The sequence below is a fragment of the Drosophila persimilis genome, unplaced genomic scaffold, assembly GCF_003286085.1.
Source record: "Drosophila persimilis strain 14011-0111.01,24,50 unplaced genomic scaffold, DperRS2 tig00000002-arrow-pilon, whole genome shotgun sequence".
In the NCBI taxonomy this organism is placed as follows: Eukaryota; Metazoa; Arthropoda; class Insecta; order Diptera; family Drosophilidae; genus Drosophila; species Drosophila persimilis.
The window spans coordinates 12,330,750-12,358,171 of record NW_020825289.1 but is presented as its reverse complement, the minus strand read 5'-3'; the positions used below and the strand labels follow the sequence as shown (position 1 = coordinate 12,358,171).

Sequence of the window (27,422 nt, the reverse complement as noted above, 5' to 3'; positions counted from 1 at the left end):
TTTATAATAGTTCCAGGTAGTGCAGGACATGGAGAACTAGAAAGAATACGTGTTGAGATTGCGGGTAAACGGGTTCTGTGTAAACGTGTTTAATCAGGAGACGCGAAAGATACAATTACGAAATATGGTTACGGAAGATTATCCTTTCTTTTTAAATTAAATTTGTGAAATATATCTTCAAGGCTAAGAATATTCATTCAAATCTAATTAAATCTATTGCTCAGACTCAAAATAGAAGGAGAGAACTCATTCTGTATAGTCTTTATAGAACTCTCAACAGCTGTTTCTCTGAGTTCGAGATGAGCTGAACGAATAAGCTGCTTAAAAGAGTTCGAACCAATCCATTAAACTGAGCTCCCATCACCATAAATTTAATTCCCCAAACACAGTTATGGAAAGGGGGCTCGGGGGGTTAATAATTTCTCATCATATTGTATTAATTCTGATACGATAATTAAGGCGGCGGCGTGCAGTCGTCGGTTATCGTAAATATTTAATGGAAATTTAATTGATATGGCTCATCAATGGGCCAGTAAAATGGCACAACAGTAAGCCGTGCATGTGGCAAGCCGCCTGTTTTATCAGACCACCTTGCCACCCACACAAGAGGCTTCCACACGCACTTGGCCCAAAAGGGGGGCACGCTGTTGGGTAAACTTTGAGCTCCAGCTGTCATTGGCAATTCTAGTTGATTTGTGTTCGGACTCGCTGCCATTAAATGATCAATTATAGGCGGACCAGGAATGGGAATAGGTCTAGGAGTGGAACAGGAACTACGTGAATCGCTAGGAGCAGGTTGACTTTGTCCGAAATCCACCTGGTCATTGACGGCGTGCGGCATGCAAAATTAACAGAAGAGAAAACGAGGAAAAGCCAAACTTTGTTGTGTAGCCAGCTAGAAGTTTGACCCTAGTCCTGGGGCAGATGGAAGTCCAAGAAGATACTCCATGGAACGAAACAATTTAATGAGCAAAAATACTCGCATGAGCGAATGACCCACAGAAGGAAATGTTTTTAATGATGCTTTGTAGCGGTTTTTGTGGCAAAACTTTTCTTGTGTTGTTTGAAAATTAAAAGTCGAGCAATTAATCTAATGAAATTTGTTTTTTCTTGACTTCGTTTTTCGTTCTCCCGTTGCAGAATCCAGTCCTCAAGCATCGGAAGCATGCAGCGATCCAAATGACAGCGCGACCCGTGAAATAAAACTAATTTGAACTCTCTTTGTGATAGCCCCACGCTGTGGAAAGTACGTTTACCTAGCCCCTAGTTAGATAATATTCTATATATGATTTTTTTGGTGACTCTCCTTACTGAGAAAACCCACGTAAAGACAGAATAACTGAAGAAACCCCCACAAAAGACAGGACAGCCCGTAACGTAACCAAAACCCAACTAAATCCGGGACGAACTATTCCGAACCTTTGAGCTCCGAGTATACAGTACGTGTAATGTTTTCTGTACCGATCCCAATACGATCCGAGAACTAGCTGAGATATACTTAGCGCAGTGTCACCATGTCACATGGGGGCCGTAAGGAATGTACGTAATATATCCCGCCGATGAGCTCATCTTGATGACATATGGTTTCTTTGCGCCACGTGTGAAACCGCGACCCTCACTCGACTGCCTCCGAGAGCCGCTCGTCCCCATCGAGTACCCAGAGAGAGGCGCCACTACGACCACAGCCGCAGCCGCAACCTCAACCAAAACCAAAAACTCAACCGCTGCCACAACCAGCAGCAGAGCCACCGCCTTCACACCCACTCCGTTTCCGTTCGAAGATCCGCCTGCCAGTCCATCCATAGGCATCAACCAATATCCGCAGCCACTGTTACCGGCGCCAGCACCAGCACTAGCACCGGTCGCACCTGGTCACACCAGCTTTTTCAGCTTTGAGGAGCAATCTGCCCTGGTCCAGAGTCCTCCTCAGTCCCAGAGCCTGCCGCCCACGCCCACACGTCGAGCATCGCGCTCCTCGCTGACCCACTCGAACCACAGCCACAGCTCCGCCAAGCGGGCCAGCGTGAGGAGCGGACGCCTGCCGCCTGCGTCCATGTATAATGATGCCAGCCAGATGCAGGGGAACAGCGCCACTGGACCAGGACGAGCACCATTCCAGCGCAGCAGCGCAGCTTATGACGACGAGGCGGGAGCCCTTGGCGGTGGCCTAGACTATGGCGCTGGTCAGTTGGTCAGTCGGTCGCGGAGTCCCAGCATCTTCTTGGAACCACCCACACCCTCGCCAGATCCCACACATGCCCACTTCGGACCCGGCTGGGGCCGGCCCATGTCGCCCATGGATCTGCCGCCCGAGAAGTCGCCAAGCAGCTGCGTGGGACCCGGGGTCAGTGCTGGTAGGTCTCCAACGAGCAAGTCCCGGCTGCGACCCAAGCTCCACCTGCCTCTGGGGCGGCTGGGCCGCTCCACGTCCTCGGACACGCGGGAGAGCAACCGATTACGTGAGGACGTTCACGTGCATGTGGAGAACCCGGTGTTCAGCAGCGAGAACCTGCGCCAGAACAACTTCGATGCATTCTTTGAGGCCCGCGAGCCCGTCATTAAGCTCCAGCCGCGCACCCCCAGCTCGGCACCAGCGGAGGGGGGCCGTGGCTACTCGCCGCCACTGGAGGGCCGCGCGGGTGTCTACGACTCGCCCCGGACGAGGAGTCCCGCTGGAAAGTCGGGGGGCGGCGGTGGCCTCTTTGCCCGTTCCCCGCGTGAGGATCGCGATCGCATGGCCAACGCTCGTACTCGCAGTGCGGATCAGTACGATGGGGCAACAGCAGGGGGAGCGGGTGCTGGTGCGGGTGCTGTGGAAAGGGGATCCAACTCTGCAGGCGGTGGCGGCGGCGGTGGTTCGGCCGGAGCGCACTCCAAAGGTGACAGGTGCCTTCCAAGTCTACTCTTGCACCCGCTAATCGAATCGTTTACAGTTGATTGCTGCGCCTCGCGCGTCTCGTAGAGCATTCTCGACCGCCATGCCACATAACATACTCGTACCACAACATTAAAAGCCACCATTAAATGTGCTGCAAGTTTCTTCAGCTGCAGTTTGAGTTCCGTTTTGAGTTTGAATTGAAGTTCTTGCCTTTGCCTGGCGTATCCTTGGAATGATCTGACGAAACGAACGAAGAATCAATAAATCACTTAAACTATTGTCCGATTGTACTCTAATCTTCTTCCAAGGGGTACATTTTTCATCCAAAGCCGTAGCCCCCTAGCAATACGATCCGATTGCCTTTAAAAGCCACTGCTATAGGGAGCCAAAAAGCCACGTTAAAGACCCCCGCCCTATCGAATTTCCAGTTCATCCAAGGATTTGCCTGCTTTGGCCTGGCCAGAGTTTGCTTTTCAGTTGTGTTATGTCCTTGCTTGGCTAACTTTTCCGTACTAAACGCACAGATGGAGGAGGAGGAGAACTAAAGGCGTTTAAGGTGCTTGCTCTCCGCCTACCACCCTTGATCCGTCTCCTAAGCTTCGCATGCAGAAGTGGGTTACATTCTTTCTTATGGAGCTGGAAGTGCAACTGGGAATGAAAGTGAATTGCGTGCCTCTGGCGCATTCGCTAAATGCGAGCACGCACATAATTTCTTCCTACAGAAGAAAAAGGAGCAGAAGGAGTAGCAGTAGCGACAGCAGCAGCAGCACATCCTGCTGTGACTGTCGTCCCGGAATGAATGTCAGCTTAGCAGCGCGTGAAGTGTAATCAACAACAGCGATAGTGACGGCAACGGCAACAGCAACGGCTGTGCACATCCTTGCAGCTGGCACGTGAGCGTGCGCCACCATCCTCCATGGAGGACCCCATCAACCAGCCACCAGCCACCCACTTGAATTAATTTAAAAGTTCACAGCACGGAAAATTTGATGACCAACGGCAAAGTAAATCAACAGCAACAGCAACAGGGCTACGTGATTGTTGCTGTGGCCAACTTCTGGCAATCTCAGACACGCCTTGTTTATTTCGTTTCAAATTTGACAAGGATAAAAGGATACGACAGCCAAGCAGCCATCTAGCAGGCGGCCCCATTTTGTGCACTGCAGCTGTGCTGTCCTTTAATAGATGTACACACCCGTACGTGGGTGCGATATGAGCACTTCTTTGTCTTCCGCTCCATTCCAGCTACATCTCGGCCCGTGAATATTTTATGTGAACTGCAATTGAGCTGGCTGTGCGAGTGGGGGCCAGAGAAGAGCAGGAGTCAAACAAATAGACAGCAAACACTTTAGACACTTGGACAGACTGGCGATGGATGGACCCCCGGGTCTTTTTAGCCTCCTACAGGGTAGGGTAGAAGTACGAGTATATATATGGCCGAAACAAAATCCCGGCTCTGACAGCGCGGCAATGAAATTACGCTTCATTTATTGATTGCATTTTAAATGAACCGACTCCCTTCGCCCCCCACCCGACCCGACCCCCCTGCCCTGACCAAGACTTTGACTTTGGAACAGCCGAACAAACCTATTTCGCCGCGTATTGACTCTAGTAATGGCCCTCGGAATTTCCGCTCTCGGCCCCGAAAAACAAAAACAACAAAATCAAAAATAGAACAAAAAGGAAAAGGAAAATACTCGCAGCGAAGGGCTCCGCCTTGGAGGACGGATGAAAAGTGCCGCTTGCGTTCATTATTTATGCATAAATACAAGAGGCAGCGATCTGTTTGATTCGCAGCATAGCCCAAATAATTCCCGACATTGCTTCATTGACGGACACTTGATTCCGGTTATTCCGCAAGAAAACAAATCACATTTCGTTGGAAAATCCCCCCCCATTTGTTTGCATTCAATTTGGTTTGTTTTGTTTGAATTTTCTTGTATTCTGTTCGTTCACACAATTATATTTTGAATTGACTGCCTGGTTTTTGAGTTAATTAATTTTTGGTTCTATTGAAAATATGCCAACTATTGTCGAATCGAAACTAATGAAAATCGTTATTTTTTTTTGTCCAACGTTCAACGTGCTCGCAGATTCTTCGGTAAAATCTTCAAGTGGTCGAAGAAATCGTAAGTTCTTCGGGTGGAGGGGGCCACGAGGTGGTTCCCTTAGCCCCCGGGCCGGCGGCAGCATGGCGTCTTACGGCGGCGTGCTCAAGGACTACAGCCACAGCAGCTTGAACGAGGCTTTCAAGTCCCAGAATAGTGTCAACTTTAAGTTAATTAAAACAGGTGAGTAAAGCCAATCTATTGTGTGGGTACGACATAGTCGTACAAGTTTGTGTTTCCCCTAGTCAAGTCATATCCAATTCGCGTTGCCAGTGACATTCATGCCACAGGAGACGACACGCCATGCCGCAGCCTGACACGCACAGCAGGTGGGGCCAGAATCAAGCGTGTAGTGCCCTTGGGCCAAGGGAGGGAACGGCGGGAACGTAACCGGGGATAGGTTTCAGCTGAAAGAGCATGCGAGGCAATTTTTCGACAAGAATATAAAACAATTTATGTGGGAGCATTTAATTTGATAAGTTTTCCGTCGGCTGTTGTAGCTTTTATGGCTTATTGATTCCCATTGCCAATTGTCTTTGTCTTTGCGTTTGTCTTGCCTTCTGATGCCACCTGATGGAGACATAAATCTGTGCGGCTCCTGCAAGCACTCGCACGTGTGTCCCCACAACTACAGGCTACAACTAAAGCCTCGTAAATTCAAGCTCCTATCTTGGATCTTGTTTGCACACAAGAACACACACCTACTCGAACCATGTGACCCGTTGGACTATCTCCGGCACAGATGCAACTTTTTGGCATTACTTTGACTTTGAATAACGGTGTTGTCACAGAAAGTTTTCCCTAGGGGGTACCCCCTCTCCCGCCGCTAGCATTGCTCAACAATGTTTGGGGATGGTTATTACAAGTTTGTAATAGAGTTTAGGATCCATTATGAGTGCCAAGTCAAGCATTCGGGTAGAAAAGAAAATATTGATTAAAGCGTAGTTAAGATTCTCATTTTTGATCAGAAATTCCAAATTTCCCCGACAGCCTGTTGGCCAAGGGACGAATCATGTATCGAAAGTCAACAAAAACGCTTGGCCAATAAACTGACAAGTTGAGGAGTTAAAAGGCAAGTCTGAGTGGAACGACATATTTATACAGGAGCAATCGTAAATATGATGGATTATCCAACTTTTATGGAGAGTCTTGCTCTGGCATTTTCCCACCTTATAAGCTTTCCCTGGCAGACTCCACCACCACCACAGGAAGTGCTTAGCTGGAAATGCGAGGTGAAGCAGTTCTCACATCTCAGGGCAAACGTTTTGAACCGTCGTTCAGGAGGAAGACCCCCTTTCCTTCCGAGCCCCCTCTTTACTGCTTTTCATCTCTAATGCATTTTTTTTTTGTTTCCGGGCCATAAAGCATGTCGATTTCAGCTAAAATGTTTGGAATGCTTCCCGGCACGGCTTTCAGAAAATTTAACCTAGTGCTGAGGAATGCCTGAAATTGAATAAAACTATATTATTTTTTTTCATTGCAGTATCCGATTTCACCGAAACGCTTTCCCAACTGTATGAGGAACACGCAACTGCCCTACAAACTTTAGTGTCCAATTATCGCAAAAAGAATGTTGAGCTGCGCAAAGAAAGGTAAGTTTGGCTCAAAAATTGTCCAATTATTTTGATGGCAACCGAGGAGTGGGGTGCAGACCCGCCTGCCACTTGGCCATATTTCAGGCATGGGAATCATTCCTGCAGGAGGCCGAGACCGATTCGCAGGCCTGCAACGATGTGGCCAGTGTCCTCTCCCGACAGGTAAGTGCTTGTTTGGATGGAAAGCCTCCAGAGTTAATGGCAAAATCGTGTCTTTGTGACATATTCAGTTACCTTGGTCGAAAATAGACCAGAGCCGCTCCACCAGAAATGCATTCAAGCCTATTTATTTTTGGGAATAATGCCGTTTATTGATTGAAATATTGATTGAAATTCGTCACTGAGAGATCCAGGAAACGCTTTTAGTTGTTCATTCAGTAAAGAGATAAAAAAATGTATTTACATATGTAAATTTATTATAAATCACATCTAAATGCTAATTTGTTTATTCGGTATATGGAATATTATGATAATTAAATTCATATATGAATGCTGCATCGATCCGTTGAGCCAACCATTAAGCAGACAAAGGTCATCATTAAAAGCAGACTCTAATTATGCCTAATTAGGGGGCGTACCCGCCGAGGGACCTTGGGAAAAGACATGTGTAATTGGAGTGCCGAATAATGTTAATTTTTCTCATTATTTGCTTTGTTTTCGCGTTCGTGGGATGTTTTTATGCTGTTTGGCTTCTGCATTTCATATTAATTATCCGCGATGGTTTGCCTTTGGGCGCGGAAAAACATACATACATAAAAAGCGAAAGTACGGTTCAAATTTACGTTCTTAATTTTCTTACCAAACCTGCAGGTGTCGCGACCAATGTTGGACAAGTCCTTTCATCGCAAAGTTCAAAGCCGTAAAATATTTACACACAGGGAGTCTTTTGAGACTATTATCGCAAAGACTGAAGAGAAGCTGTCAAAGGTGAGTGAATGGGTTATTTTGCTAATTAGGAGATTGGCGTTGTGTGCGCCTAGTCCTGGGAAAAATCATTGCCAGCCAGATTTGGGCCTTTTCAAAGACCTCGTATTGCGTTTTGTCTGCATTCCGTTTAGCCATAAATTCTTGTTTGAGGTGTGTCCCAGCCCACTTTGATTTTCCCTTTTTAGTGCCGGATGGACTACAAGCAGTGCCACATGGCCCATCGACAGAACCCCAGCCAGCACTCGCTCACCGAATACATCGACGCACACAATGCGTACGTGCAGCAGCTGCATGCCACGAATGGAATGCTTGAGGCCTACCACTGCGACACTCTGCCACACCTGATGCAGGAGCTGGAGGAGATACACAATGACCTGTCCGGCATTGTTTCCGATTCGCTGTTTCAGGGAGCCGATGTAATTGCCAGCAAGGTGAGTGTGAGTGCGACTGCCAGAGGGGGCAGCTGGGGGTGAAGTGATTTATAACTGCAGCAGGTGGCTGCTGGTGATGCAGTTGCTAGGGATGGTGCTGATAATTGTGCCTGCCACCTGGAATTAAGGCTAAATATTGTGACGACTTTTGTTTCCTGGGGCATAATTTGTGCACGATTATAATAATTACCTTCGGTCGCAATTTGCCACAGTAATTTGCTTAATGGTTAGAGCTGCGCAGGGCAGCGTCGGACACAGGCCACATCCACATCCACAGGATAAAGCTCCTGCGTAAGTTGCGTGTGGGGAGTCGTAGTTGTTTGGGGTCTACCACTATCATACTTGTCATAATCACATGTTTTTCTGTTACCGCCACCATGCGCCCAGGCTAGCGACCAGGCCAAGCGCTACATCAGCCTGACCAACCAGTGCAGTGCGGTCTCGCCGCCACAGGATCTGGCCAACTTTGTGCGCCTCCTGGCCCAGCCATCGCAGGCCCAGAAGGTTCCTCGGCGGCCCTTTGCTCCACCCCAAGGCGAGCCAGGCGAGGAGATGGGCGACCATAATGTGAGTAGAATGCGAGAAACCTGTCTGCGGCATGCGGCTGAATGGGCGAGAGTGTGTGTTACAGGAGATGACCCCCAACTTGCGGAACGAGCTCGTCTTTGACCGCCACTCCACACTGTCGCAGCGCTCGGCCCTGGAGTCACTGAAGCGTGAGGCCATAGAATTGGAATTGCAGATACGTCAGCTGCAGGTGAGCCCAGCACTAAGACGATTTTCACGTCCCCGCAGATAGATAGATGGCTAATGTGTGTGTTTATAATGGTTGCTCATCATTTGCGCGGCAGGACGCCATCGATGCACTGAATCGGACACAGACGCGTGGCATTGAGGGGCAGCTGTACAACAAGGTCAACGAGCTGCAGGAGGATTTATCCATGAAGAAGTTTGACTTGCGCGCCAAGCAAATCCATTTGGCGGCCATACGGGCTCAGGTGAGTAGGCTGAGAGTAGCGCCATCTACTGGGGGCAGATGTGAACAAAAAAAACTATATACAGTGGAGAAAATCAGAATGTAAGGGACTATACTGATCCTTTATTTCGGCTCGGTCTTTTTAATACGTTGAAGTAGTAAAATGTCAAATGTCAAATGTAAGTTTACGAAAGCTACACAAGCTTTAAATCTCCCTGGGAAAGCTTTTGTCAACTTTACGAAAGCTCCTTTGGAAAAAGCTATCGTTTAACAGTCGGTTTCAATGATCTGGCAAGGCTGTCAACTGTCATTTTGATGAACCTGTTGCTCGACGCTTGTCCTTGGCGCTTGCACGCTTTTAAGTACAGATGAACTGGCGCTCGTATGTGGGTCAAACAGCTGACTCTGAGACCCGCTGCGCATGTGACCAAACCAAGGCCCTCTCTGGCTCTCTTTTTGGCATTTTTTTTTGGCTGTGTTGACTTTGTACTTCGCTTAGTCCTGCGGTAGATTAGCTTGTGTATGGTCAGTGCGGAGATGCGACAAACAAAAAACTCTGAATAGCGCGTTTTGTGTGTGATTTCCCTGATATTCCTCCTGTTATTCCAACTCTTCAGCAAACCCTCATTGTTTATGTGCAGTTGATTTTGTTGTTGATGGTGGGTGGGTGGAAAAGTCCAAGTCCCAGTCCAAGCCCAAGCGAGCGCAAACAACTCTAACCTCAACCTCACAGTCCGTGTGCAAAACAGCTGTTCAAGGGCTCCAAAGAGCTCGAGAGAGCAGGTGCATGCGTGGCATCCCCAGACCGTTGCTGGACGAGCCCGCTGCTGTTTATAAAAGTACCGTGCAGCACTCGCTCCGAGTCAGTCACGTGCTTGCATTCCGACGCATTCGATACGCGGGTCGCCGTCTCAGTTTTTCTACGTCGCTCGTACGAGTGATCCGTTCGACAAATTAGCCGTAGCCGTAGCCGTAACGGTACACGTACGGAGCCGTAGCCGTAGTCGTCGTCGTTATAGCCGTCGTAGTCGTAGTCGCAATCGTTGCGGTCGTCGCGCTGAGGTTTGATTGGCTGCCAATTGCAACGGGATAAGAATGCCAGGACTTCGCTTTAGTTAGCAAACAAAAAACACAAAAACCAGACAAATTGAAACAAGAGTTAACCAGAAAGGCGTTGTCCTCATTGACAATTTTTGTAATTCCCAACAACAGACAATCTATATCTATATATCCATCATTTTAGAGCGCAAAGTCAGGCAGGCTTCTATAGGCGTGATTTCTTGAGGCGAGTTCTGTTTTGCTAGCCCCAAAAATTTAATTGAATCAATTTCAGCGTAAGTAACCATCCATTGACCAATTGATCAATAGTAATGCCACAACTAGTCGAGAGTCTATGTTAAATAATCTAGCTTTATTAACAAATCACGCATCCGCACCGTGCGCCCAAAGAATTCGCTCTCAAAAACAAATCGAATCGAATCGAATCCACTCAATTCGACTCAAATCAATCAAATTAAATCCAATCAAATCAAATCAATGTAGCACACTGTCAGAGTTTCTTAAAATTAATTGCTTGCTTTAAAACTTAAACAAATTCTAGCTCTAGCTGGTAGTCGAAATTCGCGGCGAAAGCTCACTCTTCACCAATCCAATCCAATCAATCAACCAATCAATCAATCAATCAAGCTTGTAAAAATTTTTTAGTGCCAGAAAATACTATCTATGCCACAATTCTACAGCAAACTCTATTCTATGTACTGTAAATAACCAATAATCTTTGCTAACCTAGAACTAAAGTAGTTGACTTATCTGTAGCACCAACTGCAATAAGAACTATGTAAAAAACCATCTGGAGCTAGAGGCTCAGCTCGCTTTGCATTTTGTCCTTTGCCATTTCGTGTCCTTTGTGCTTGTAATCGTACTACACCTCTTGTACACCATCCAACACAATACTCCCCGATGCTGTGTGGAGTGGAACACCGTTTGTGAACGGCACCGCGAACTGCAATCACTTAACAGAATAAGAGACAAGAGAATCGCAATTGTATAGAACATTTAACACAACTATCGAGATCCAAGTCCACACTTAAGTACCCATCCCAATAAATACACATATATACCACTTACATACCACATACTAACACACCATACACCATGCGCGTTATCGTACTGAAAAAGAATCGCCCTAACAAGCGCGGCACGCCCACGGCAACAGCGGCAACCGCGTCGCGCGAGCCGCCGAAAAAAACGGCGTACGCAAAAGTAAGAATAAATTCGATATATTCAATATATGGTTTTAAATTTTTGCCGATATGATGCCGATAGGATGGAATGGAGTGCAATGGGCCGGGATGCTCTGTATGCGCGTAGAGAAATCACGAGAGCACTTAGAGAGCATGTCAGTCCTTTGCTTCCTGCCCAATTTGCCAGTGCAATCAATTTTTGAGATTTACTTATTTTGCTCGATTTATGCAAATTTTTCACGCCAAAACTTTGCTCACCGCGCATATACGTACTTGTATTAGATCTCCAATGGAAGTGCAATAAACTCGTAATCTTATCAGCATGTTTTAGTAGCCATCTTTACAAAATTAGCTCAAAAATTGGTTGTAGTGGCCTGGCATGATATACTATATTTATCCATTAAACTATGACTATTAATAAATCTTTATGTATTAGCCAGAACTGTATTTATTTCGCATATTCATACGCTGGATAAAGCCATTTTAGAGACTTTAAGAATTAGCTTAAATAGTGTCAATGTTGTGCTTGGAATTTTAAGCTAACTAAAATATGTATGTACTCGTATGTGGATTGCAAAGTGAGGACAATTCTTGTTTGTCGGCGAGGGACTCTAAGTATCCTCGCTGGCCGTAAAGAGCACTTCGATTTCCGAGGGGTTGCCGTCGCGTTTACGTAGTACTTCCCAGTAGAAAGACAGAACGACGAATCCAAAATATGTCTCTAGAGCTGGAAATACTTGGTGTTCAGACAATAACAAAAGCAGGGAGAAGGTCTCAAGGTGAAGATGAACTCACATACTGACAACGCCTCAAAGACCAAATGCTCAACAACCAAATTGATGAAAAGAGTATTGAGCACGAACATGAATGTCACGACTGCTGTAAGGTAAAGCCAAAGCAATAGACAAGTTTTGTGCTCCTGTAGAGAATACACGAAAGCTATTAGTCGATCCATAATCGGTCATGGTTACTCACAGTCTTAGCTCCTATAATGAGCATAATCGACTTCATGACAGCTACCGTCTCAAGGGCCATGGTAAAATAGTGATTCCCACTGCTCGAATGGCTCGCATGGGGATCCATGGAATCGTCCTCGATCGCCCGTGTGACAAACTCGGACTCAGTTGTGGTCCCAATTGATACAGCCTCCGGTTGATTGATCAGATTGTAGCACTGGTATATTTGCATCAGACCAAGCAGAGCCTCGAAGAAGGCTATAAGCTTGCAGCCCATTTTCAGATCGAAGAAGTAGCAGCAGCTTTTCAGTCCGACCATTTCTTTGGTGCTGCGTCTATGAGCACCGTCTTCCAACGATCCCGCCTGCGGCGTCGAGCCAGCCGGGATCAGGGACGAGCCCATCAAATTTAGAAGAAACGACATTTTTAAACGATTACGATGTGTTTTTTACGGATAGATTGTAGTCGTTGAGATACACTCAAGGCAAATGAGAATGACAAAGACGATTTGCTGCCAGCCTACTTAGAGAACTTTCTTTTCTTGAAGAGATTTTGATTAAGTTTTCTGTCGGCTTTCGATTTCCCATTCCGATTGAAGTGCACAAGAAAATCCAATTTGATTTATTCGCGTCGGATGCCAGAAATAAACGAGGAGAGCGAAGAGAGAGTACGAAAATGGAGGAAAATCTAAAACAATTCAATTTTCTAAGTGTGGCAGCCAAAAAAGGAATAATCAAAGAAAAAAACTCGTTCGCCGTTCCTCCTCCTGCTTCTCTTCCTCTGGGCCCCCGGATCTGTTCAAGTTTCTGCCCATTTCGAAGGCACAATCAGTTGCCCATAAGCGAAATTCCTTTTCTGATTTCCTTTTAAAAGCATTTCTTGAATTGTCTTGACTGAGTCGGGAGCCACTTGAACCAGCTTCTCCTCCCTGACATCCTGCCATCCTGCCAGCCTGGCCGTCCACAGCATGCCTTTTGGCGCTGTTCGCTTACGTTTCTTTCTCTTACGTTTGGCTTTCGCTCTTTTTTGGCCCAAGTGGAGCCTCGGGCCCAGTCATGTTTTCCATTTTATTTATTGTTGTTCGGCGTGTTGCATTGACAGCTCACTCTGAAGGGGCATGGCTGCAGGCGGAGCAGCGCAGTTGCATCGCAGTTATTTCTCAATCCAATATACTCGGAATTACTATTATTCCTTTTCACTGGCGTCAAGACTCATTCAATTAATTAATCAAACGAAAAGGGATTATTTCACGAGATTTAAATGTATGTAGGAAAAGGGATAATGGTCGGGGGAGGGGAAAAGATTTTCCAAAGACCACCTGGTAATGCGATTAATTTGGCCAGCCGAAGAGGAATATCCATTGCCAACTTGAGAAGCCTTGCTTGGATGGGCAACGGCACTACCAACCACCACTCTGTGTGTGGGTTAAGGTCATAAGCTTTGCTCCTAAAGGGTTAATTTTAAATTTATTGCCCTGCCCTTCTTGCTTATTCGCCCAAAATCCTTGTCGAGGGACCCGGACCCCCTCAGACCCCCAAAGGCGTAGGCGTAGGCGTAGGCAATGGCCATGGCCAATTGTAGGGCGGGCAGGCTAAGAGCCAAGAGGAAGCAACAAATTTGCACGTTAACCACAACCACGAGCAAAGCAACAATGGGTTAAGCTCCCTGAATTTATGAATGTGTGCGTGTTTTTCGGAATGCGTGTGCGTTTGCGTGTGCGTGTGTGGGTGCGTGTGTGGGTGCGTGTGTGGGTGCGTGTGTGGGTGACACAGTGATATTTCTCTGCGGCTCTGGCTCTGGCCCAGACACGTTATCTGAGCCACAACTCTCAGGGTTCGGGCCTTGTCCGGGCTCTCCTTTATTTTATTGCTTTAATAAATATGAAATGCGCTTACTTTTTTGCCACCTTCGCATTCGGCATAGTTTTCCGCGCAGTTTGCCCCTCGAGTGCCTTTAATTAGTTGTCCAAATTGGGTTTTTTCTTTATGACAATCATCTTAATCTTAATCACACAACTTGACGGTCCCAAGGCCAGATGGATTGATGGTCGTTCGCTGAATAGGGATACCCGTATAGGAATACCCGTATCTGGCTCTACATAATTTGCTCGAGCATAAATTTTAATTAATCATAAAAATGTGGGCATAAAAATGCCAACAGGTCTTTCCTGCTATTTTTTCTGCCTTCTATTTCATTTCACTTCATTCTCTTAAATTCCATACCCTACCGCCTAGAACGAGCATCTCCTGGAATTCATATTCATGTTTAATAATAAATCACAAGATGCCGCCGGGGCCTGGAGCTGAGTCTGAGACTGGGTCTGAGGTTGGGGTTTCTGCTGAGGCCAGTTGCGGTTGCATCCTTGGGTTCCCATGCCCAAACCCACACCCACACCCAAAGTGAGAAGAAGAGAGTGAGAGGGAAAGTCAAATGCCAAAGGAAGCCCAAGTAAAATGGCGCGGGCATAAAAGGATTTGCGGCTAAAGGCGAATTTAATTAAAGACATCAACGGCGCCACATAATGGCTGAATCTGGCTCAAACGCCGCCTCCTTTTAATTGCCTTCTTTTGTACCTGTTCCATCACCACGACCACGAGTCGTACGACTGAACAATTGAAATTCATTTGCAAATTTTGGTATCAATTAATCAGTCTCAGTCATCGTCATTATGTTGTTATCAGAAGGATGTATGCTTCAACTAATTTTGTGAATGAACACGATATGAAAATGTTCTGCAGTTTTGCATTTCGCTGACGTCGCGGCGTCGGGAGAGGGTAAGGGTTTTCTTGCTCCCCTATTGTTTCCTCTGATAAATATTTAAGTGAAATCCGGGCAGTGAGGCCACGAGCGCCAAAAGGGACTGGCAGGACGAAGGGCGGGATGATGCCTTTATGGTCGTTTGGGTGAGACAGACAGACAGATCTGTGCTGTTTGGAGATTTCAAATTTCGTTGACGCATGCCACACGGAGTACGACTGGCAAAAAACACTTTTCTTCTCTCTGCCTTTCTCTCTCTCGCTCTCGCTCTCGCTCTCGCTCTCTCTGATTGTTGGCACACACCATGGGTTTTCCCTTTGCATGTGTGTTTGTGTGTGTGGCGTTCATTAAAATTTCATTTGAAAATCAGCAGAAATGCTGCTGTAATCTCTTCTAGTCATTTGTTTTGCCAGCCACGAGAACTTTCCATTGTCTTTCCCCCATCAGCCCAGCCGCGCTTCCTCGGTCCCACTCTTGGCTCTCTTGGCTGCAAAAGAAATATTCGCCTGTCAGCAGGAGCCAAGTTGATGGAAATTTGCGAAATTGGTAGAAAAAGTGCAGGGAAAGACAAATCGTAACTTGATATGCTTGTATCTTGAATATTTTATTGCCAGTCGACAATTGGATGTGCCAAGAGCTTGTCAAAGTGGAGACTAAATTGTACAGGGCATATTCCAAGGCAACGGACAAGGAAAGAATCGAAAATTAAAGAGCAACGACTGTATTGTACAGATATTTGTGGAGCACAACTCTGGAAATACGATACTAGAAATACGAGTAGGCATCTGTGGTTAAAGTTTTGCTAAGCGAGGCTTTCCATTCCAATGGATTGGCAGGGAGAGTTCCCAAGAACTGGGTGTAAAGATTACAAGACTTATTTAATACTGAAATACTAAGATTCGTGGCAGGGTTTCCTCTGAAAAATATTCTCTGCTTTTCTCCTCTTTATATAGAAATATCGTAAATCAGTATGGTGTGCTTTACTAAGTGGATTCCATATTGCAATCCGTTGAGTGGAGTTGATTCGAGTTGAGTTATGCTTTGACCCAGATTCCGTGACCTCACTCAGGCCTCACCTAATGGCTTTGGAATGCGCTCACCCACTTAAAGCAATCCCTCAAAGTGATGGCTGTTTATCTGACATTTATAGTTTATGCTTCATGTTCTGCTCACCGGGTTTCAGCAAGATAAACGCAGCGCAGATATAAAAAAAAACAAAGAAGGAAAAGGAAAAGTACAGATGAAAAGCAGTCTACTACTACTAGGTGGAGCATTGGGAAAAGATGAAATGGAAAAGCAAAACTAGTAAAGCATACAACATTGTTTGACTTTGCGGATTTGGCGGGCATGGAGCCGTTACGCTGTGGCTGGGTCCCACGGCCCTTGGGAGCGCCTCAAAGCATTTTTGGCAGTTAACCCGTAAAGATGATAAATGCGAATGTCTTTGCCGTTTGAGTTTGAGTTGTTGCAGTACCTACTCAAGGAATTTATGGCGATGCGCAAACCGAATTGGGCCACAGGCAAAACGAACAAAAAAGTCAACGGCGAAATTGAAAAGGCACAGGAAAATGCCTGAACTCTCGCTTTTCCTCTCCTCGAGATTGACAGACCGGCTGGCAGAGTGCCCAGCTATGGACCGCCCTCCTCCAGCCCTGGCCCAGAGTCACATTAATCAACACTTAAACGTTTAATTGCCGAACATTAATCTTGAGGTTAAGCTGCCTCCGTTAGCCCTGAACTGTCAATTGTTCCTGTTTGCGAGTGAGTGTGGCCTATGGCGTGTGGACTGTGGACTGTGGTCGAGCTGCTGTTCTTGTGGCTTTTTTCCGACTGCTTCTGCATTAATTTTGTCATTTAGCAATTAACTTTCCGGCTCGGTCGCGCCGCGTGTCCCCGCGTTCCCTCACAACGCCTCCTTTTGGCCCCGCCACGGTGACAAATTCGAAGCTGGCCGCCTGTAAATATTGATGAGCCGTGCCACAACGAGGGGGACTCAGACCGTTGATGGAGCGTTGCCAAAATGATGTTCGAGCTTATGCCGCCGGCTTGCAGCTGTCGCAGTTTTGATTGAAATATGAGCCTATTTCTGGCTTTTCTTCGTAGTCGGAGTCGGAGAGTCGACTCTACGCAGTTGAGTTAATTAATTTCCACGTTGACATTCCCCTTTATTGTATATTTAATGAGTGCGGTGCGCCTCGGTATCGGTACCGGCCACTGCTCCCTGATAGGGGACCAACTTGGGCACGCTGGGCCAAAACATTGTGGCCAAAGTTGATCCGAGAAGAGAAAAAATAGTTGTCCAAATAAATTCCATAATTTCATTTGGCCTCTGCATATTCAATAAGCAAAACTTTTGCCGCAACTGAAGAAGAAAGATAAAAAAAAACGAAAATAAGACCAAGAAAATAATAACGTTTACAAGGCGCATAATCTATACCCGTCTCTTTTTTCCCCATCGCTATCCGTCTCTTTCTCTAGTTGTCTCTTTCGCCGTCTCTGTCTCTGTCTCTCATTCAGTTGTGTTTGCTTTGCAGAGCTGCATTCTGCCCTCAAAGGAAGAACTTTTGCAGTATTTGCTCGGCACTTGTCTTTTATTTTGCCTTACACTTAGTTCTGTTCCCAGTGCTGTTCGGTTCCCCTTTCGGCTCTCTTTTTGCCTTTATTTTCCGCTCTTTCAATTTTTATTTATGCAAATAAGTTTCGCTTCCATTGTTGCCAGCGCCCCCACGCCTTTACCCACCGCCCTCCGCACACCGCCCACCGCCCACCGACCAAACTGCCAGCCAACGTGCTTGTTATCGCATAAGGATGTTGTTACAAGTTTACTTCTCATTCCCTGGCCCTTTTATTGTGGGTTGTTTGGATGCTCTTTCTGTGGTTATTAAAGTTTTGATCAGGTGTACGAAAACCAAAGAGGGTATAAGTATTCTTCAGCAGGATCAAAAGCGGAGTGCCTCAGTATAAGAAGCTATGCACAGACCATGCCTCTTACTCCTACAACCTACTACTATTTAACCTGTAATTAACTTCTGCCAAATTGGATTGATACTAAGAACACTCTTTGTGCCACAGAATCGATCGATCTGTTAGAGTATATAAGGCTTCGGTGTCCAGGAGGCGCCAGCCTCCGTTCTTGTTTCCCTATGTTTTTTGGGATAGTGCATGTTGACTGTTGCTGGCCGCCCACGACAAGTGTTACGGGTGTCAGTAAAATAGTTGAGTAATGGCAAACGAAAGCCATGAGCTGGCGGGAGCAAGTGATACGCCAGGAGTGCCTCAGTCTGGCCGGAGCTCTGCCGTTGTCAAAAGTTTAATTATCACTGTGTTTTCTCTCTGTTTCGGAGCGGCCTCTGTGTCGGAATCGGTGGCAGTCGGTGGCAGGCGCTGATGCGGGGCTCCAAAGCGGGGTCTCCGTGTGAGTTTCAGTTTGCTGTTTGAATTTTAAACTTTTTCTCTCGCTACCATTCTTGTGGTCTGAGCCCCGAACACCGAACTTTGTGCATTTGAACTTTTTCTTTCATTTCTTTGTTTTCGCATTTTCCCTCAGGTCTCTGGTGGGGCCGTGGGCATGGCGGTGCGGTCCATGTCTGTGGTCAATAACAATTGCATACTTTGAGGCGAATTCGGGCAAATCACGCATACGCCGTGTGGTGGCAATTAACTCTGGCGCCTGTGCATTTCGCAAAGGCTGTGACCTCAGGACGGGCCCTGCCATGTCGAAACGTTTTCGTATGCATTCGCACATTAAGCACTGCCACACCCACACCCGGAGCCACACTCTGGCGCCTTATCGCAGTCGCAATTCTTGCCGGCCACAGTCTCATGAATTTTTATTACTCGTACTGGCGTCGTTAGTGCTCTGCATATATTATTAGGGGGCGGGGCGCCAGCTGCAGTCGCAACATGTGTCCTGTGCTTGCACATGGCTGCTGGCAACGGGAGCGTGTGCCGCACGCTCATTTGTAACATTTGAAATGTGCCAAGGAGCAGCAACTCCGAAAAAAATGTCTGTGTGCAGTGAAATCAATGAGGAAACGCGGGTGCGCCTCGAGTTGTGTTGATGAGACACGAGGGAAGGCATATCCCTTAACTTATGGGTGCACTGAATATGGAATACGGAATATGGTATATGTGTGTGTGTGTGTGTATGTTTGATTTACTGCTTTCTTCTGCCACTGCTTCATACCGTACGACACTCACTTTGCACTGCTTCAGCGCCTTTTGCACTTTTAAGCAGTTTTCTTGTCCGTTCACTCCGCTCCTTGATTTAAAGGCAAAACAGATATCGCCCCTTTTACGACCATTACCATTGCCAATACCTCTCAGGCCCTCCCAGCTGCCACTTCCCCTCTTGGGTACATAAGTGGAAAACGATGCCACGTGATGTGCATCGAGGAGCGAATTTGCATTGATCGCTCGTCCAAATGAAAAACGCGACAGCCAATTCACTGACACCATCAATTTGCAATAAATCAATGCAGGCAGCCCTGGCTACGATTGGGCGGTGCCAGAAACGTCTGAGTACTGGGCGGGGGGGGTGGAGAGGGGGGGCAGGATGAGCAGCAAGAATGCCATTTAATCTTTGCATCTGCATGCCGGGCGCCGTCGTCGCGACAACTTGATTGCGAAACCCCCTTGAATGGCAGATACACAGTGATACACCGATTCGGTTGAATTGCTTCGAATTACTCCGCTGCACGGCTCCTCCTATGCCGAAAACTTCCATGCACGTAGCTAGGTTTCAATTAAAGCCTCGTTACATGGTCCGCAATGGGAGAGCTTTACTGCCGCCGTGTGGCCAGAGCCAGCCCAATTCCCAGCGCAGATCTAGCTCGTTCTTATCCCATTCCAATTCTCACTCTGAATCCGAATTCTGCTTCGGCCTTTCCTTTTCCCATTGCCAGGCACATGAAAATATGTTGGAAAATACAATAAATACTGTGGCGGCCGTGGGCGGAGTAGCGAGTGAGTATGTGCCAGTAAGTGCAACTGGTACAAGGCCGAAAGTTTTTGCAGCACATTGAGCCACAAGGCGCAGAACGTGGCGTTTTCTTTTATACATTTGCAGGTTTTACCTACCGCACATAGAGAACTTTCAATGGGTGTTTCACTGAGTGGGTGTGGGTGTGGGACAGCGTGTGGGACTGGGTGTGGGCGTGTCGCATTTAAGCCACAGAAATCGCCTTGGGGTCTACCATCTTATGGCCATTCGCAGCAATGCGAAAATGCCTTTAATAGAAAACGAGCGGAAAATCGCTTATTACGGCAAAAGGAAATAGTTGCTCGTCCCCATCCGCTCTCCTTGTGCATCTTCCTGCTTAAGAAATGTGCCACAGACAGCTGCGGTAATTTGACTTTATATATTTTTTGGTCTCAGCCTCTGCCTCTTCACGCCACATCAGAGGAAGGGCAAAATTAGGCCACCGCTGAAAGGGATTCCACAAGCCGAAACGCATAATTGAACAGAGATACAAAGCCCGTTCCTTGTTGAAAATTGAGAAGGAAAAAGCTATCGATTCCACATTAATCCCATGAAAACAGCTCCTGGCTGGCATGAGAGTCGAGAAGTGCTATATGGAAGACAGATAATAGCAAAGAGCTGTCGTATTCGATTACGGTGCATCAGATGAAAATGAATCTGTTTGTGCCTTGTGATGTCTTCGGATATGGCTTGTAAGAACTGCTTGACAAGCAATTAGAGTAGAGTAGCTCTTTGTAGAGATTTGTTACTGTATGGCCTCCTTTGGGAGGAAAACCATCTACTGAACACACCCATTGAATTGCAATAATTATCGCTCCCATATCGATTACTAGGGGACTGCTTTCGGGGGCCTGCTTTACGTGACTGGCATAGCTATCGTTCCATTTCACTTTAACTGTGCTGCTCATTTGCCTGTGAACGCAAACAGTTTACACATTGATACCATGGGAGCGGGTGGAGCGGGTGGAGCGGTAGAAGGGGTGGGGACGGCAGCTGGTGTTAGCAAAAATATTTACAAAGAAAACACTGTTCACGCTTTCAGTCTTTTGCCTCTGCCTTTTCCTCTTCCACTTCCACTTTATCCCTGCTTTTCATTTTGCATTTTCCATTTTCCATCCATAAACGATTCGTGTGGCCAACGCATTGGCATGGAATTTTAATTGGATGATTTTTGGTCCTGGCCACGTGTTTGTGAGTTGGAAAAGCCGAAAAGGAAAACTATCCCATAAACATATGTATGGGAATTTGGGCAGCTTTCCGTGCGTCCATTTGCGAGCGCCAGACAAATATTTCAGTGTTATTCCAGACGCTGTGCTGCCATAGATAAGCTGCCAGCTCAACACATATTGTTAGTAAGCGGCAAAATACAGAGAGCAAGGCGTGGGCGTTTGGGTCCAGGCATAGACACAGACACAGGCACGAACTGCTTCCATTTCCACTTAGGCAGGCCATAAATGGGTGCCCAGCAACGTGTGTCCGTGCTGGGGTCCGAGTGTGTGCGTGAGAGTCCTGCCACACACACACACACACACACACGCACACAAATACATACATATATCTATAATGATGTGGTCTTCCAGTCCTCTGTCCTCTGGAGCGTGAAATGTATGACAAAAGGAGGAAAACTGCGCTGCCAAGTGCGGAGCGGGTAGCGATGAGCTAAAAATACATGCACACAGAGGAACAATGGGGAAAATCCAGCAAAATCAACACCGAACTCCGGAGACGGGGGAGCAGCTGTGGAAGAACACTGAACAGAAATCCAATAACAAATTATATGCACTAGACAATTGGTCTGTTATTGCCGGCTGTGGCGACAGGAAAAGCAGGACCAAGAGCCAATGTTTTACAACAACAACGAGAACGAGAATGACAACTACAATGACAACGACAACGACAACGACAACGACTTTTATGCGAAAAGTGCAAAATGATTTACGATTATGTTGATAAAATGGCTTAAATAGTATTTTCATTTCTTGATGCTCGAGTGCACTTTGTGGCATCTACCCCCTGCCCCTTTCTGCCAGCACTCCCACACACTTTCAATTGTCTGTTGCGGCAAGAGTGCCGTATGATTTGTTTGCGCTTAAGCAGAGCAGAGCAGACTCCTTTCCAGCGTTCCTCTCTTAGCTTTTCTCAGCCCCCAGCACGCCAGCCCTTCTGTGCGGGCTCCTCTGCCGGCGAGAGTGTGTGTGTGTGCCTGCTTTGGATTTCTTGAAATATTCATGGCCAGTCTCTGCCCTGCATGTCGTTTTCCTATATATATTGCTTCTTTTTACTAAGCATAGCTTCGCTTCAAGTTATCTCAGGCAATGCCCTGACTTGAAGAACTTTTACCCTTTTGCATATACGATTTTGGCCTTAACTTTCATAAAAGCGGTACAGATCATTGGCCCACAGCACTCAGCCGAGATGGCTTAAATAATCAATGCCCAGGACGGAGAAAACCAAACTGATTTCCTCTCCCCTCACACATTCAACCTGGCCGTTTACTATCTCCATATGCATCAGTGCTTATTGATTGAGAGACTCCGAGAGAGCCAGAAAGAGAAATGAAGTTCTGAAGCATCTCATGTATAAATGACTCATAAACTATGAATGCACTTGCTACACATAATTGAATGAAACCGCACACATGTCGCAAAAGTTCATTTCCATATTATCCAGCTGTGGGGCAGAGGTGGGCCAATGGGACAGGGCCAAGAGCCTTGACTGGTGGGGAAAACGTGTCGAAATCAACTGACAGACATCCACATCCACATCCACATCCACAGCCCCGTCGCTGTCGCTATCACCCCACTCCGGTGGTGGCTTTGTGGCGTTGAGTGCGAGATTGCTACCCAGTCTAGTCCATACCAGCCACAGCTCTAATCCACAAACCTAAATCCAATTACATCACACACATAGCAGTACATATAGAAAAATAGAGAGCGATACACACGCGCAATTGACTTCGTTTGAGAAGGGAGCTGAAGGCAAATTGCCCGTGAAATTATGGCCAATACTTCAACTCTCAAGGTTGGGCAATAATTCCAAGGAGCCGCCTGGAAAGTACATAAATCACTGCCTCGAGGGCGCATCAAATCAAATAGTGGCTAATTTACTATTATTTATTATGATTTGATTGGGAAATAGTCCTCTGAAGCGGCGGGCTCCTCCGCGCTGTTTCCGACCAGATAGAGTGGCCAGTTCTGCGAGCTGAGGAGGTGGACTGGACCCTCGGCTCATCGGTGGCTTTGACAACTGTCTAACCGAGCGTCTGACTGACTGAGCGATGGACTGGCTCTAATTGGATTTTCGATTTTCTGCTTGTATCATGAACGCATTTCCCACAATCGTTAGCTTGATACTCGTACTCTTCTTGCTGCTGCTGTTGCTGTTGCTGGCGATTAATTTAATTAATGTCACACACTAATGGCAACTCAATGCGATTATGTTGACAGTAGAACAGACCACAGCGGGCTAAATGAAATTGAGAAATTAACAATGAACTGGCACGAGGCAAATAAATTGAAATTCGAATCGACAATTCACCTCGAATGCCAAATGCGATTACTAAATGAATTGCAAAGGATGGTACCCCACACGCTCATCCACACAAATAACCATAATCGTCCGAATACGGTGTGTGGATAGGGGATGACTTTTTAAGCCCCTAATTAGTTCGTTATGAATTGCAGCAACAGGAGTTGGATAAGCATTCAGCAGCAGCAGCAGCAGCAGCAGCGGCAGCAATCAGAATTTGGAAGCATGCTAATTTGGATTTGGTTTGGCAGCCCCAACCCACTGACTGGGAGAGCATATGACCTACACATGGCATTCGGTGGGGACTCTGATGGGTCTTTTGTCAGTCACACTTGATCCACATTTGTGAAGCTGCAGCAGGAACAAACATTCTGTCAGCCCCTCAGTGGTCCACTTGAGAATGCAAATCTGCTTGCTGTCTGTGGCAAGAGCAGCAGCCGCAGCAGCAGCGAGGGCTGGAACAGTAGCTGCCTCCTGCTGCTCAATCATCGGTTAGGCGGGCCTCATCCTCATCCTCATCCTCATTCTCATCCTCGTCATCGCCTGCGCCAGAAACACTAACAGCCTATAATCGCAACTTAACATGCACTAGTCGCACAAGGAGGAGGGTCGTGCCAAAGCAATGGCGGTGGCAGTGGCAGAAGCAGCAGAGCAAACATCCTTCACAAGCCGGATATCGCACAATCTCACAGAAAACAAAAAACAAGCAGCAGCCAGCTTGACAGGCTGCTGCCTCCCCGGGCTGCAACGCGACCGACCTGCTTGCTGCACCTCATCGCATCCGAGCGGGCTGTGTTGCACTAAATGACTTGCCCACATAGAGACACACTGGCCCGAAGGCGCGTGGCTGGGGCAGGGGCAGGGCGGGGCATCTGTCGAGTGCGTTGCACTGAATTTTAGAGCTTTTGTTTCGTTGCTCGAGCCACTCTCTCGGCTGAGCTTGTGTCTTATATGCGTTTATCTCCCAGGCAGATGCCTTTTCGTGTTGTTGTTGTGGGTGGTGGTGGTGGTGGTGCTCATTGGCAGAGAGGTCCTTGTGCCTGAGCAACGTTTACAAACATCCAGTTGAGTGCCTTTGAGTGCCATTGTTCTTGAACATTTGAACATGTGTTGTCAATGCGAGAGTTGCATAGCTCGTTGCGCCCAGAGAATGGCTCCCTCTCGCTCTCCCTCGCTCACTGACTCTTGAAGGAAAAATGCGGCCTACCTCTGGAGCCGTCGGAGGCTTCGGCAAAGATTTTGGCTGCATTTCTATTTGACAATCAACTTTTGTCGCCACCTTTCGCCTGGGTACCCACTCGGCCAATATCTGCAGTCGAGTCTCGGATCCGATCCAATAACGGCGCCACTTGGCAGATGCTCAGAAGAAGTGCAACTACAACTATTAGCATTCGGCTGAAGAATGGCATAGAAGTCAACAGAAGTGTGGACGAGAGAGCCTCTCCGAGTGCGAAAAGGCGAGATGTGAAAAAATATTTGCACTGCCAGAAATTGACAACTGTTTGCTTAGTGGAGAGTGTTTGCACCCCCGCTGCTGCAGCCACTCCAGTGCCGTTCTGAAAGCGGAAATTTGACACTCTCCTTCCTACTTTCTCTTTCACTTACACCCCAACATGGCGGCTCACCCACCGCACCCACGGGTGGTGAATGCCATCAGCAGGGGAATGGAAAAGTGCCACTGAGGAAGATGAAAACATTCCATTTGGTAGAATGTAGCGCGTTATATCAGCTTTCGTTTTAATGGCACTGGCACTGGCTCTCAGATGGAGGATGGGGGATCGGATACGGACACGGACACGGACGCGGACTCGGTCTCGCGATACTGCCAGTTCATTGATATAGTTCCGTTAGCCATTCGCCAGAGAAAAGGAGAATGGACAGATCCCGCGCTGGGTGTATCCATGGCCAAACTATTTGATTACCGATTGCTGCTATTCCTGCTCGTTGGTATCGTGATGGGGGCAGTGGCAGTGGAAAGTGCACACTGTCCCATGGCTTTTAATTGCCGCATCCATTTCCAAAGAAGCGCTAATGCTACAAAAGATAACAAGCGAAGAGCAGTCCTCAGAGGAGGACAAAGCAAATCGCAACGATTTGGAGCAAACAAAGGAAAGCGAGAGGAGCAAATAAATGGAGAAGCCCTCAAAGGGCTTGCAACTTCATTCGATTAGGATGTCTAGAAGATCCCCGAGGGGGCTAGGCTTTCGCTGCAAGCAGCTGAGTCTAATCAATCAGCTGAAAACTTTCCCAAGCTCCCTCCTCAGCCAAGGATTTTCCAGCCATGAAGAAGAAACTTTCCAGCTCCAGCTAGAATCGGAAATTGTACCTTCATGGTCATGTCCATACATAATTATACAATTTGTACGGAATTTCCAATTTCCAACAGCCGAAACTTTCGGAAAATAAACTGCTGAGCAACTCACTACACGGCCACTGCCACTGCCACTGCCACTGCTACTGCTACTGCCATTGCCAAGCAGTTTCCAAGTATCGAATCGATAAAAAGAAGTGACTAACAGAAAGTGTAAATAGAACTGTTTGACCCTGGACAACGTCATAAATATGTCAGACCTAGACCGAAAACAATTTGTCAGGAGGGATCGAAGGGGGGAGAGAAGAGGCGGAGACGAGACAGGGAAGTAGGCAGGATTGGAGGGAGACCGAGCTGAGTTAACATATAGTAATATTATGTCGTGACCTGGTCTCCCTACTGTTTCAACTTTAATCAATAAATTGTGGCATTATTCAACTGCCTCAAACAACTTGCACACACGTGCACCATGGTGCATGCTGGATGGCCGAGGCACAGCAACTGGCTGGCTGGCTGGCTTGCTGCAAATATTTGTGTGCTGCTTGTGGCAGACTCGGAGCCTTGCTGTATGCCTGAAATATGAGTCTGGAAAGGACTTATTTGCAGGACCCTCAGGCGGAGATATGTACATGCGGGTGTGGCAAGCACATCGCACTTCTTCCACTGCTCTCTCTATCTCCCTCCGAGTGTGTGCTCTCGTTTGGCATCGGCATGGGCATCGGCATCAGCATCGTTACGCTAACAAGCTGCAGCTTCAGCTGCCACGTCCCGTCCCCCACGTCCGCATGTGAGGACAGAGCCCAGGCGCAATGTGGCGTGGATGCTGTCGAGTCTTTGCGAGCAATTTGTCGGGCTGCAGCCCGGCCGCTTGCTTAATTTTACATCAAATTTATAACTGACTTATTGGCACTTGGCACTGGAATTACGCCTTCCAGGCCAGGGCCCTAAACCAGTCTTTAGAGTTGCTCACACAAGTTATTACGTATACGCAGAGTGTTCGGAGTGTCCGGACTGTCCGTTCGTGTCTGCGTGTGCGTGACGAAGGGGCAAAGTTGCCGGCTCACTTCGAGTTTCGAGGGCCAAATTGTATGACACGAGAGATCAGGTAAACGGAAATTCAAATGATGAAAACCGAAAACGAAAATGCTTCATTTATGCAATTTACAATATTGGCAACTCAGCGAAATCCCCTTTCTCTCCTTCCCCGGTGCGGTCCCCAGTGGCAGCTGTCGTGGGTTTCGTTTTTTTATCAAAAGCAATTTTGCAATTTCTTTTGCTTGGCCTTTTAATAAATTCCGCCAAGCTTTGCATTTTCAGCAGTTTTCGCTGTGGTTCGTCTGCTCCGTCTGCTCCTCCACTTCGCTCACTTTTTCTGCTGCTCTTTGTGCTGATTTTAACACTTTTCGAAATTTCCGAGTAGGCCACGAAATTGGCAAGGCACTCCCGCTCCAGGTCCTGCCGCTTCGACTGGTCTTCCTCGTCAAGGCAACGAACTGAAATCGGGTTGGGTCTGGGATTGGTTTGGAGAAGGTTTTTGCAGCTCCTTGCGCTGAATAGTGTTCCTTCACCTTCATTTTTTTTTTTGCTAGAATTTTAATGAAAATTTAAATAATTGAAAACCATGTTGCAATGCCAGGAGTAATGCGGCGGAGGCTGGAGACGGTGGGCGGACTCTGCTGTTGGTGTTGCATATTAATGAGCCCAACGGCATTGGTCCCGTGCCCCCGCCAG

The 27,422-nt window shown here is 47.2% G+C and overlaps 2 protein-coding genes across 3 annotated transcripts in view; one reads left to right on the top strand and one right to left on the bottom strand.

Moving 5' to 3' along the window:
• The first annotated feature begins 2,121 nt into the window (after positions 1-2,121).
• Positions 2,122-27,422, top strand: part of LOC6602144 — a 53,622-nt gene continuing 28,321 nt past the window's right edge. The window contains 9 exon segments of the mRNA XM_026986693.1: positions 2,122-2,886; positions 4,972-5,169; positions 6,470-6,578; positions 6,638-6,743; positions 7,392-7,508; positions 7,694-7,939; positions 8,327-8,506; positions 8,571-8,696; positions 8,791-8,937. Of these exon segments, the coding sequence (XP_026842494.1) occupies positions 2,175-2,886; positions 4,972-5,169; positions 6,470-6,578; positions 6,638-6,743; positions 7,392-7,508; positions 7,694-7,939; positions 8,327-8,506; positions 8,571-8,696; positions 8,791-8,937 (1,941 nt within the window). The 5' untranslated portion in view covers positions 2,122-2,174.
• LOC6602145 lies at positions 11,600-12,562 on the bottom strand. Of its 2 annotated transcripts, none has more exons than XM_026986691.1 (3): positions 12,134-12,562; positions 11,954-12,077; positions 11,600-11,894 (listed from the first exon to the last, which is right to left on the bottom strand). In XM_026986691.1, the coding sequence occupies exons 1-3, from the start codon at positions 12,536-12,538 to the stop codon at positions 11,770-11,772; spliced, it is 654 nt and encodes a 217-aa protein (XP_026842492.1). In that variant the 5' UTR covers positions 12,539-12,562; the 3' UTR covers positions 11,600-11,769. The 2 variants fall into 2 exon arrangements, with proteins under 2 accessions (XP_026842492.1, XP_026842493.1); XM_026986692.1 differs by having other exon boundaries at positions 11,600-11,885; positions 12,134-12,561.

Coding starts and splice junctions, on each gene's coding strand:
- LOC6602145 (XM_026986691.1), bottom strand. CDS start 12,538: ATGTCGTTTCTTCTAAATTTGATGGGCTCGTCCCTGATCCCGGCTGGC. Junction 12,078..12,133: donor TCATTATAGGAGCTAAGACT/GTGAGTAACCAT, acceptor TATTCTCTACAG/GAGCACAAAACTTGTCTATT. Junction 11,895..11,953: donor CTTTGAGGCGTTGTCAGTAT/GTGAGTTCATCT, acceptor CTGAACACCAAG/TATTTCCAGCTCTAGAGACA.